The sequence below is a fragment of the Puntigrus tetrazona genome, chromosome 7 (assembly GCF_018831695.1).
Source record: "Puntigrus tetrazona isolate hp1 chromosome 7, ASM1883169v1, whole genome shotgun sequence".
NCBI lineage: Eukaryota > Metazoa > Chordata > Actinopteri > Cypriniformes > Cyprinidae > Puntigrus > Puntigrus tetrazona.
This window is the reverse complement of record NC_056705.1, coordinates 35,428,348-35,441,635: the sequence shown is the minus strand read 5'-3', so window position 1 is coordinate 35,441,635 and position 13,288 is coordinate 35,428,348. Positions and strand designations below refer to the sequence as shown.

General features: G+C 40.1%; 2 protein-coding genes across 2 annotated transcripts; both read left to right on the top strand.

Annotated features, from left to right (window-relative positions):
• The first annotated feature begins 1,160 nt into the window (after nt 1-1,160).
• LOC122349763 (zinc finger protein 319) lies at nt 1,161-6,859 on the top strand. The gene is made up of 2 exons (XM_043245913.1): nt 1,161-1,512; nt 2,755-6,859. The coding sequence occupies exon 2, from the start codon at nt 3,009-3,011 to the stop codon at nt 4,779-4,781; it is 1,773 nt and encodes a 590-aa protein (XP_043101848.1). The 5' UTR covers nt 1,161-1,512; nt 2,755-3,008; the 3' UTR covers nt 4,782-6,859.
• A 1,074-nt stretch (nt 6,860-7,933) lies between these two features.
• csnk2a2a (casein kinase 2, alpha prime polypeptide a) lies at nt 7,934-12,707 on the top strand. Its single transcript, XM_043245915.1, has 12 exons — nt 7,934-8,340; nt 8,513-8,624; nt 8,992-9,093; nt 9,409-9,459; nt 9,569-9,628; nt 9,717-9,800; nt 9,902-10,012; nt 10,843-10,944; nt 11,034-11,134; nt 11,256-11,404; nt 12,051-12,138; nt 12,214-12,707. Exons 1-11 carry the CDS (start codon nt 8,240-8,242, stop codon nt 12,122-12,124), a joined length of 1,047 nt encoding a protein of 348 aa, XP_043101850.1. The 5' UTR covers nt 7,934-8,239; the 3' UTR covers nt 12,125-12,138; nt 12,214-12,707.
• Nucleotides 12,708-13,288: the final 581 nt, after the last annotated feature.

Below are 13,288 nucleotides of genomic sequence, written 5' to 3'. Positions count from 1 at the left end.
TGTTGTGACTTATGGTTGTCGAAGAAAACATTCGCATACACACACTCGCGCGCGCACACGTCTTGTCAGCTATCCTTGCAGGGACTCAAAAAAACAAATTTTGTATGATTTATTAGCTTCAATTTAACCTCAATTTAGGTCCACACCATGACATGAGTCCCCATGAGTCTGTGTGTATTCAAGTCCCCACAGCCACACACACACACACACACACACACACACACACACACACACACTACAATCAAACAAATAAACGCAGTGTTGCATTTTTATATCAATGAAAAGCCCTGGCAAAAAGATATTACAAGTAGATTAGAACCTATACATACATAAATAAAAGAAATTGTGATGCTAAATATGGAGTAACAAAAATTATTTTTGAAAGTGGTATGACGATGCCCTGAATGGTGGCTGTTGGACTGGAAGTCTCACCTACAGTTAAACATTTCTTATGTTTGTTCATTCTAGCGTGTGCATTAGCCGAACTGTCCTAAATTGTATATTTTGTTACTTTTTACTTGGTGTTTATGATACCGCTCTTGACAGATTTATTCAATTAGCTGTGTATGCGTGACTAAAAATATCCCAAGGGAAATGAAATTAAAAGTATAACTATTTAACTATTTAACTATTTTATTATTTAATTTTTATTATTACTTTTATAATATATACCTGAAAAAACGTTGGTTAAATTCTATATTAGACTATGTTGTCTGTCTGTAAACTTAATGGACCGATTTGTATTTCACCAAAGTGCACGGGATTCACTGATCAATGTCCTAATAATAGCCTATATCCAAACTTCAGGTTTAACAATAATAAGTGATATTTTATCATGCATACATGATTGGATTACTGATATAACAATCCACTAATTCCTTAAGGATTTCTACAGAGTATAGGCTGTATGCAAGTACTCCCGAAGTCAAACTAAACTGCAGACAGAAATCTCTTAGGAAATTAACCCCAGTTTGACTGTAGTAAAAGTGTAGTAACCACGTTTTCATCGTATTGATTAGCATTTGCACAAGGACAGTTTTAATACAAACGCCAACTGTGGTAATGGTTTAATTTGTATTAAAAGCATGGTTCGTTTTCGTGAGGGATATGCATTTCCTAATACTAACTCGCACATGCTACACTAAACACATTGCTTAAACGTCGCAGCGCCATTAAGAGGAAACGCCGGTTTCGTTATTTGATCGTTTTTAAACGTAACTACCCGACGTGTAATCGTCTGGCAGATCGAGCGTTTTGAACTGTTCGCTTATATAAAAGAAAATCTGTGATTTTCCATCGCCTTGATTCCGCCCATATCATCGGGGTGTCCGCCTTGTTCGAGGGGCTGGTCGTAGAGGTCCGATGCGTCACGTTTATTTGGGCCTTCTGCACCCACTGGCAGGAAAGCGCCCGATTTTTTTTTTCTCCTTGCCTTAAAACGTCCCGTGTATATTTATTCCAAGCGAGGATCATCGGGGGAAACGAGGTATCGAAGGAAAAACGCGACGCAAAGTAGGTTAAAGCCCAGCGAGGTGGCGGCTGTTGCCTGTTTTAACGCAATGGCTACAGTTTTAGCGTACTGGTAAACACGCTCGCGCGGGGCTTTGCGTATCATTTGCGTGCGGTTTATGCAGACGCGTTGTGCATTTTGCAGTCAGCGTTTTTATTGCACGTGTGTTTTGTGCGTCGTGTGAAAATGCAGCGATCGCAGACGGGCACGTTGAGGTGAAGAAGAGCATTAGCAGCGCTGGCTAGCCCTGGCTGCCGAGTGTGCGTCGGTCAAAAGCTAGCCGAAGTTTTCTTGCACGCAAACTGCGAATAAAAAGCAAGGAGACCGTTTTGTGCCAGACCTTACGCTGTGGCTTTGCATGTGGATTTTTTTATGCACGGAGCATGGCTTATTTTCTGCACCCGTCAAAGAATTAAGAGCGTCAAAGGAAATTCCAGATTTGCCCCATTTTTTTCCCCCGGCTAGCAGGCAGTCGGCATTACAAATCGTTCTGTAACTTTAGATTCTTACTGTGGGCATTGCATGGCGTGATTATTTGTGTTGTGTTAATATTGTATTGCATGTATATACTGTTCTTGTCGTGTGTGTGTGCACGTTGTAATGTAATTTTGATTTGGAAGATTCAGTTACACATTGGACCATAACAGTGATATGCATGTGATTGGTGTGGTAGCTTATATATGACTATGGTGTTTTTCCTTTATGAGTTTATTCCATAATAATTATTAACAGAACTCAGGGTTCCCACGAGATATCAGAACAATTATTAAGATTGCGAAAAGCCATGGATGATATTTTTCTAGTTGATCTGGGCTTATAATTATCAGCTGGAATTAGCTTTTTTCTCAGTGACTTCTCTTCTGCGCAAATAATTTAGTTTTGTGAAATTGTATTATTTTTTTAATAATAATTTTATCATTTGTTTTTTTTTCAGTCACTTTTTTAAATGTTGAAAAAATTGTTGAAAAAATTGAGGTAAACAAAATAAACTTTAATATAATTTAGCTTTTATTAATATATTTGTAAAATAATTAATAATTTATTTTGTGTTCCTCTTGAAATTTGAGTTAGAGCTGAGGCCCTCTGGTTTAGAACCATTGATGCAATGTAATAGCACTTGTATTATGATTCATAAAATCGGTAATTGGAAAAATGCATAATCTTGGGAAAGACATGGGAGCTCTGAGTAATTCTTGCATAAATGATTTGCTTTGTGTAATAATCCACTGTTTTTCTTATTGCAGGGATGCATATGGAGACCATTCTTTGTAGTTTACTGGAGACAATTTCAGGCGCCACCCCCTGGATTGGTATTTAACATAAAAATTCTCTTTGATGAACACTCACACCATGAGCAAGCTTACCCAAAATTCTTAAACCTCTCCAAAAGGCTGTTTTAGTATAATTTGTTATCTTCTAATGATCTGACTGGCACTTGTCGGAACATTTTTGTGCAATCGGGTCCTAAAGTGTTGATCCCTGAAAGCTGAATTCATACATGTACAGTGGAAGAATGACAGAAGCATGGCAACAGCAACATGCAGTGGCCCCTCCTCCCGTTGGGCACCCCCTCCTTCAAGGGGCAGAGAATGCTTTGGGCAGTGCTGCATATGGTATTGTCCTACAGGCAGACCCTGCTTTACAGCAGTCTCAGCATGGCCAGCATGCACAGCAGCACCCGCTGCCAGCTCAGCAGCCTCAGCTGCAGGTGGGAAGTGAAGGTGGCCACAAATGTGGTGCGTGTGGCCATGATATTTCGCACTTGGCCAATCCCCACGAGCACCAGTGCATGGTTAACCAGGATCGTTCGTTCCAGTGCACTCAGTGCATGAAGATCTTCAACCAAGCCACGGACCTTCTAGAGCATCAGTGTGTTCAAGTCGAGCAGAAGCCATTTGTGTGTGGTGTGTGCAAAATGGGATTCTCTCTTCTGACGTCTCTGGCCCAACATCATAATGAGCACGCCAGTGGAAACAATCCAATGAAGTGCTCCATTTGTGAAAAAACGTACCGCCCAGACTCCTCGTCCTCTAACCCTCAGCAGCCCTCTACTGCTGAGACGTCCAGTGATGGGGCAGCCATGGGTTCCTCTTCCACCACAGCTTTCCAGGGCTCCGACCGTCCATATAAGTGCTCGGTGTGCAATAAGGCGTTCCGCCACCTTTCTGAACTCTCACGTCATGAACGAGTGCACACGGGCGAGAAACCCTACAAGTGTGACACCTGCGAGAAAAGCTTTAGTCAAGCTTCTCATTTGGCACATCACCAGCGCACTCACAGCGCCGATCGCCCGTACAAATGCGCCGTTTGCGAGAAGACCTTCAAGCACAGGCAGCACCTGGTACGGCACATGTACGCTCACTCTGGCGAGCACCTTTTCAAGTGCAACCTGTGCGAGCTACATTTCAAGGAGTCGTCCGAACTGCTGCACCACCAGTGCCAGCCAGCTGGAGAGCGTCCCTTCCGCTGCACAGCATGTGGGAAAAGCTTCAAACGGCCCTCGGACCTGAGGCAGCACGAGCGCACCCACTCCGAAGAGCGGCCTTTTCAGTGCGAGGAGTGTCAGATGAGCTTCAAGCAGCAGTATGCTCTTGTTCGCCACCGCCGTACGCACAAAAACCCAGCGGACCGCCCTTTCAAGTGCAATCAGTGTGACAAAGGCTTCCTGCAGCCTTCCCACCTGCTGTACCACCAGCATGTGCACGGCATCGAGAGCCTGTTCAAATGTGCCGCTTGCCAAAAGGGCTTTAGGCAATCTGGGGAACTTTTGAGGCACAAGTGTACAGAATCAAACTCTGGATCGAACGCTGTGGAGAAGCCGTACAAGTGCGACGTGTGCGGGAAGGGCTACAAAAAGTCCTCAACGTTACAGAGGCACCAGAACTCCCATTGCACGGAAAAACCGCTGAAATGCTCGCTCTGCGGCCGCCGCTTTCAGTCCTCGTCTGATTTTGTGCAGCACCGATGCGACCCTGCCCGGGAGAAGCCGATGAAATGCGCAGACTGCGAGAGGCGCTTTAAATATTCGTCCGAGCTGCAGAGACATCGAAGAGTCCATACAGGAGAGAAACCCTTCAAGTGTCCCACCTGCGACAAGGGATTCAAACAGCGTGAACATTTGGCCAAACACGGCATCGTCCACTCCCGTGAAGCCCAGTTCAAGTGTGTCTGGTGCGGAGAGTGTTTTGGAGAGCTCGGGGCCCTTCAAGAACATACAGTTCAACACACTGCAGAAGGAGGGGGCTATCCTGCAACCTCGTGCATAGAGTAGCTTAGTGTCTTCTGTCGCTTCTTACAGAGCGAAAACACACTTTGCACTCGATAGCGACGTTGCGATTTACTTGCTTATATTTAGCGAAATCGTCCGTGTTACATATCCCAGAAGCGTTGCAGTAACTTGCTGGACTTTTAAGGAACTACGTATAAAGTAAAAGTCTTGATGTACTGCTGGGTAGATTTTGGCAACATTTTGCGTCTACTCCAAAGACAGAACCTTGCCTCATTTCTTTACCAACCACAGCGAGGAACAGAACCGCACACAAAAATGGTTGCCACTCAAAAATAAGCTTGTAAAAATGAACAATTTTGTCTCATGTGCAACTCATTATACATACACCATGCACTTAAGACTGGTGTTTTAGACAAAGGAAAAAGCTGATCGGTTTTACAAGGGACTGAACATTTAGGTTGATTTCTGCTCTGTATCTAACGTTCATTATATCTAAAAACAAAAAGAAGATGCTTTACTGCATTTATCGGTGACTGCTTTTCCAGACATCTTTACGCAAGATGTTAACAACCTAGATCTGTTTTTGGTCTCCATGCAATTGACCACAACTAGTTGTTTGATTGCATTGGTTTTGATTAATTTTCGCTCTAATTATTTGGCCTTGTAACTTTTAAATTACCTGCCTTTCTTCCAGTGTCTCCATCTCATGCTTCCATGTTAGATATGGAACACTGTATGGCCATCTGGACGATATACAGTAGTGATTGTATGTATTCGTAATGTATTACTCCCATCACCTAACCCATGATGTAACAGGGTATATGTATGCATGAATAGCCTAAATAATTTATACAGTTTGTTGTAATCTGTCATTAGTGCAAACTGCTGTTAACTTGTAGGACTCCACAGACACATGCACACACACACACAAAAAAAATTGCCATTCTTTTTCTCTAGTGCATTTTGACTCATCTCTTAACAATGACGCAATAGTTTGCAAGCAGTTCTGAGAGTAAACTTACAGTAGTACAAAGATTAACAGTTAAAAAGTAACTGCCAGGCAACAGAACAACAATGAAGTATTTTTGTTTGCAGATTGCAAACAGATGGTGTTGCGTTAGCTAAACAATGATGTAGAATTTGTAAAGTTATCTGTACATGGATGTTTTGTATCGCTTTGACATGAGTACAGTGCTAGGACTTAGTATCTGTTTGTGTATCCTCATACTGTAGACTGTGCATGTGATTGTTTCCTCTTGTGAGGATATGTCGGTTTTGTTTCGGTGGATTATTCTTTTGCCACAGACAACTTGTTCAGTTTCTCTGCCACAAATTATTTCTTTGATTGGTATTTCTTTTTGTGCTTTCCGAACTGAGTTAGTTGACAGTATAACCTTTTTGATTGGGTTAAAATACTAAACCACGGATAGATTTGGACGCAGCTTTTGTAATTATAAAAATAAAATGATTTTAAACAATTTCAAGAGTAAAAATACATGTAATATGTTTAAAGGAATCTAAAACGCAGTATTAAGTAGTAATAGTAGTAGTAGTAGTAGTAGTAGTAATAGTAGTAGTGTGTTTTTTTTTTTTTTTTTACAATGCTCTTACAATGCAGTGTCTAAATGTCTAAGCATATTAATTGAATCCATATTAATAATACATTGTATTATCCTAACAGCTTGAATGTAAACATTGCAAACATTTCTTTTTCCCTTTCGATGCCTATGAAAGCCTTATTAACATTAACGGCTTATGTGTCAGTATTGTTTGTTCTGTTACAGATTCGTGTACTCTCTTGTGCATTAAATGCAGAGACTGAATGGTGTCATTGCTTGTGAAGCAATAGTTTTGATGTCGAGACTGTTAGCTGGTTGAATCAAAGTATTATTCTTTCTTTCTTTTTTCTTTGTATTTAAGTAAAAACAGGTTATCCCACCATCTAGCACCTCCTCCTGTATGTCACTCAAGCCATCCCTTTAAATGTCTGTGTTTCTAGATAAGGCAGAGAAGAGACTCAATCTGTAAATATGCCATAATGTGTTGTCTTCCCCCATTATCACAAAGGTGTGGCATGTCATAACTACAAGGCATTTACAAATTAAATGTTTGTAAAAATAGCTAACCGTTGTATTATTTGTGAACCGGTGGTAAAATGATTGCAGACCACGTAGAAGACTGATTTGACCACAAAAGTGTAGACTATTTAGTATAGTTAAATATTAAAGAGAACAATATAATTTGGACATTAATACAGCTATCGTACATTTGAGTTTTTTTTTTAAATAATTGAAACGTAAACCACTTGTTGTTATTACACTTACACCGTTATGATATAGAAGTTTTGTTTTATCCCACCAAAATATGTGTGAAAGATATAGGACTGACTTTAATGCAGCATGCAGTACAGGATTATGGTATAAATGATATACGTGTACATCTTACAAATATACTACAAAATAAACTAATAAAATAGAATTGTTAAAGCAGAAAATCTGCTGTTTGGGATTTATGTTTGAAACGCTCGGTTGCATTTGGAATTCTCGGGACGCAATTCGGAGGCTTTTATTTTGAAAAAGACACCGGAAGTACACGCTGTGTTTCCGGCGACTCCATCTATGCGATCGCAAAAATCGGCAGGAGTGCTATCCTAGGGGTGATATCCGCCTACCTGTCAGCGGATCCCTCGATCGCTCACTGAATCTAAGTGGTGGATCAATGGGAGGAATTGGGACAGTCCATTCGAAGATTAATCGGAAATCTGGAGCCGCGTGTGGGTCGAAGTTGTAGTGGCCAAATAAAACCCATCCGTCGCTATCGCTAGCTTAGCGCGTTTATCCGGAGGGAACGACATTAAAGTGAGACTGCTGAACCGCTGTAATGAATATTATAAAAAACAGTGATGCTCAAACGCTGTACACGTCCAGAGACAATCGACCTACTCGACATTTCGGCTGTTTCACGTTGTTTACGTTCCGCTTTACCGCGTAGCGACGTTCAGCGGGCTTGACGGGTCTTGTTCTTCAATTAAATATTTTTCTTTCCCTCCCTTTGCATCGCTGTTCATTTACGTGTGAAATACGAGGGCTGCGACAGGCAATCGCGTGTGCGTACATTGCTATCCATTTTATTTATTTTAAAAATTTGTGTACAAACAGAGCTGTCCGATGGGCGTCATGAAATCCCTACTTTAATCGTTTAATAAGCTGGCGGTCCGTAAGCAAATACACTGGTTTCTGCAGCCTTTTGGACGCCCTTTGCTTTTCGCTTTGGCTTTTAGTAGCGCGAGCGTCAGCGCGAGGTCATGCGCGCCGCTGCTGAGCAGCTGTCAATCACAATCGCTCGCGAGAGATCGCATTGAAGAGGCTCGTTACAGTGTTTTACGCTACCACGATACTTTCTGCGGCATCTCACAGCAGAGACGGTCGGCTTGTCGCTGTCGCTTGGAGCGTCTCGTAGTAGTAGGTGGAGGGAAGGCGGATCGACTGGCCAAGCCCGCCATGCCCGGTCCGGTGAGCAGCAAAGCACGGGTGTATGCTGATGCCAACACTGTGAAAAGCAAGGAATACTGGGACTACGAAGCACATGTGCCTAGCTGGAGGTACAGATGCTATTTTAGCTCGATCTGTGTGCAAAAAAAAAAAAAAAAAAAAAAAACAAGCTTAAAAGTGCTGTGGTGGTGTTTCAGTGGAAGTAGAATGGTACTTGATTGAAAAGCGTGGCCAAAAAGAAAAACTGTTTAATTTATTTATGGCTTCGTGTGTCTTGTTCAGCAACCAGGATGACTACCAGCTTGTACGGAAGCTCGGGAGAGGCAAATACAGTGAAGTGTTTGAGGCCATCAACATCAACAGCAATGACAGAGTAGTCGTTAAAATCCTGAAGGTAAGAAGACCTGGTCTCTCCCATCAGGTTAAAAAAAAAAGATGTCTGTCATGAATGCACATGTACATAGAGCACATTAAATATGGCAAACGTGCTTGTTTGAAGGGAGGTGCTGATGATGATACACGGTTGAGTTTACCGTGTTTAGTGTGCTTTGCGAATGTGCATTGGTCAATGGTTATATGGGAGTAAAGGCTTAAATTAAATCTGTTTGTCTCAAACTCTGCTTGGTTCACATGGGCGTTTACCTTAAATAGACCGAACAAAAATGAATCGCGTTTCAAAGATGATCAAAAAAAATGTAACAACGCTTTCATTTTCAGTCTCGGCTGAGCTAACCTTTTTCGTTTTTGCTTCACTTTTGCAGCCTGTTAAAAAGAAGAAGATCAAGCGCGAGATCAAAATTCTGGAGAACTTAAGAGGAGGAACCAACATTATTCGTCTTGTAGACACAGTGAAGGATCCTGTGGTAAATTGATTTGAATGAATTTGCGCTATTGATATATGCAGTTTTTGCTAAATTAGATTAAATGAAAGCAGGCCCACACAGAAACTGTCTGCAAATTTGAATAGAATTGGATTTTGTGACATGTAAATGTTTTTATTACATATTTATAATGCTTTTATAGCTGCCAGATAACTGGATAATCCATAACTGCTTTAAAAACGAGGTTAATTTGTGTCGAAATAGGTAAACCAACAGACTGTCCGCTGTTTGTATGCATCTGTATTGGTTTATTTTTATGCTCTTTTGCATTCTTTTTTGTCTTTTGGTATTCCACAGTCTAGAACGCCAGCCCTCGTATTTGAATACATCAATAACACGGACTTCAAGGTACCCCTTTTAAAATAAATAATACGTACATACAGAGATTGTCATCAGTAAAAGGAGATGTACTGAAATGTGCAACGTTTTCTAACTCTCGTGATGTTGTAATTTGTAGGATCTCTATCAGAGACTAACAGACTTTGATGTCCGGTTCTACTTGTATGAGCTTCTGAAGGTGAGAGCGCTGTGATGTGGCTGAAATAAGATTGCGCTGTCATTTATTTTGAGCAGAAGAGCGTGATATCTGCTTTGTGTCTATGCAGGCGCTGGACTACTCTCATAGCATGGGCATCATGCATCGGGATGTCAAACCTCATAACGTCATGATAGACCACCAAATGAGAAAGGTAAAGTCAGATAGCAATACTGCGGATTGTGTTTTTTAGATCGGTGTTGGTGACCTGATGTATGTGTGTTGTTTCGTTCTTTTTAATTGAACCTGGTGTAGTTGCGGCTAATAGATTGGGGTCTTGCTGAGTTCTACCATCCCGCACAGGAATACAATGTAAGGGTCGCCTCGAGATCATATAAGGGACCAGAACTGCTGGTTGACTATCAGGTATTTAGTTTCTTATATTTGTTGTCTGTCCATATGCTTTTGAGGGGGAAAAACAATCCTGAAATATGTCTTTTTGTAATCATTACCTATTTTACAGGTCATGTCTTCAGCCTTATTTAGACAGTCAGGAATAGGGGTTTTTAAATGCAGAGTGTTGTTTTTCTACCGCCATGGTTTCTACCACCAACCACGTAAAAGCACCCAGCCAGATTTTTTGCATTTCCTTCTGAATCCATATCTAAGGTTACAAAAGTCAATTTTTTGACCACCGCCGAGCACCTGATGTTAACTGGTGCGCTTTAATGGATAAATGAAAATGTATGCACCACTAACCGGTTCACTTGTTTAAATGAGGCAGATATTTACATTATGTAAATAAATTTCCAGATCTTTAAAATGACATTCATCATTTTGAACTACACGTGTTAAGCTTTGTTTTCAAATTAAATAGGATATTTAATGAATCAAATAATGGATAGAATATTATGAGTTAAAATCTTTAGTGCAATAAATATTCAACAGCTTATTATTTTTTTTTTTTGCATTGCGCAAGCAAATACAGACAGCCGATAATCATGTGACTGACCATTTGAGCAGCGTCTTTACAGCTTTGCAGGATCACAGAAGTCACTCCTCTACTATAGATAATAAACCCCCATGCTAATGCAAGTGTTTTATCGCTGAGGTGCCAGGCAAATTTATTTGCACAGCCGTTACCGTGAGAAACTGTTTTTGTTGAACAGACAAGACAAGATTTTAGAAGCCAGTCATATATGGAGTTAATTATATTCCCACATTGCCATCAGCCAAGTCTCCCAATTGATTTTCAGATGTATGACTACAGTTTGGACATGTGGAGCTTAGGCTGCATGCTAGCCAGTATGATCTTCCAGAAAGAGCCATTTTTCCATGGTCAAGACAACTACGACCAGGTTTGATTTATTTATTTTTTTTAATGCAAATTATTACAATACGCAGTCTTAAAACATTCAGTATGCTAACAGCAGAATCTTTCCTGCAGTTGGTCAGAATCGCCAAGGTTCTCGGAACAGAAGAGCTATTCAGCTACCTGAACAAGTATCACATTGAGCTGGACACACGCTTCAAAGATCTTCTCGGCCAGTGAGTTTGCACGTTAACCTGTTTTTAGGGATCTTTGCACGTTTTGGTGAATTACAGTGAATTGTATCGTTGTATCGACGTTGCTAGAGTGTTCTCATTTTGAAACGGACAATATCTTTAGGCAGACCCGTAAGCGCTGGGAGAACTTTGTTCAGCCGGAGAACCAGCACTTGGTGAGCCCCGAAGCTCTGGATTTGCTGGATAAACTTCTGCGTTATGATCATCAACAGAGACTGACTGCCCAAGAGGCCATGGAACACCCCTACTTTTGTGAGAGCGCTTTTGTTATTTGCTTTGATTTGGTTGAGGTGTGTGTGTGTGTGTGTGTGTGTGTATTACATGCATAATAATTCAAATTTGTTTAAAAATAGTTTTGAAAGAAGTCTGAAGGCTGCATTTATTTGGTCAGAAATCTAGTAAAATATAGTAATATTGTGAAATATAATAAATAAAAAAATTGTACCTTTAATATGTTTATTTCAATGTTTTAAAATGTAAGAAATGTAATATTTTTTAAAACAGATATCTTTAATATTAAATTGCAATTATATTTTATAATATTACCTTTTTTACTGTGTTTTGGTCAAATAAATAAGTCTTTGAGAGCATAAGATGCTTTTAAAACACTTTGCCTAAAGCCTTTAAAGGGTATAATGCATTAGTTATTCATGATGTATGATTATAATACATTTATATGTTTAAAACGCACACTGTAACAACGAGTTAGTAAGTGTTAAAAACTATTAACTGCGGTTATAATTATTCATCAAATTGTAAAATGTTTTATAAGGAGCATTACAAGGCTTTTACACTTTTAGAATGCATTATGCTTTGCAAAAAAAAAAAAAGTAATAGCATTTTAATTTCTCCAAATTTTCATCCTCTCTAAGTGAAATCGTATGACTTTCCTCTGCAGATCCTGTGCTGAAGGGACAGCCTCTGTCAAACTCAGAAGGCGCACTGGCAATAAGCAGCTCAACCACAACATGATGGGCTAAAAGCAGGTACGCGATGTCACAAAGCTATCTAAAATGCCCTTTTTAATCGTTTCACTCATGGTGTTCGAATCTCTCTTCTAGGAAAACCTTTTTACCTCAACGTGTCGTGCAGAGACATGCTGCCTTTCAGGTGTGATGCTTCAGTTTACTGGAGCAAGAAGTTATTAAGCAACACAAGACTTGTACAGAATGAACACAACGGGCCGTAGTCCCTCTCCTACATTCACTTTGTATTAGTGCTGCTTGCCATCGTTATCTAGGTACCAAACTGGTGTTATTCTCCCACACCCCCCTTTTTTGAGTTGGACATCTCCATTTTCATTTTTGGAACAACACTGAATTAAGCTATGATATTATGACTGGGAAAGAATGCCTGCTCTTTCCCCATGATTCTCAGGCTGTTGATGAATGATGGGGGGTTCCCAATCCTGGTTGCATTATGTACTGGAAGATTGTGTTGTTCAATGACTTGCCCTGCTGATATGAGCTCAGATTATAAACTATAGTATTGTCAGGTATGGAGGCTTTACTGCAATTTATTGAAAATAAGATATATTAAATGAAACTGTTTTTAATCCGTCTCACGTTTTTTTCCCCTCACCGTTTTCATTTATTCAAGTGATAATCAGCTGTGAATGATTGTGAAAGAAATATATTCGTATTGTTAAATACTTTTAGTAACAAATTTGTCGATTTTACTGGATAGAAATATTAATATATTGTTAACAATTCATACATTAAAGTGTATTAAGATACAGTGATAATTCAAAGGAATAAAAATGTGATTTTTTTTTTATTTATTTATTTCTTCGTCTGAGCCTATTTTAAGAAGCTTAGCTTTGCGTCATTTGCTCATAAATAAATGGGTGCCATCAGAATGAGAGTAATACGCAGGACTCCAGACCATCAAGTGGTCTCGCGAAGTAAAAACCATCTTTGTCGCTTTTAAACATTTCTTAGTAATTTGTGCTTGATGCATGCATACCTTCGCTGAAAAAAAAATCATTGTTTTCAATAGCAGTCTGACCTTTTAAGCTGGAGACACCGTTTTGACCTTAAAACATTTTGATGGGCTTTTTAGTTTTCAGCATCTGATTGTGAAGGCACCCGTTTAAAAGACATCTTCAGCAGTACTCATTTTCAGGTGAACCGTTTC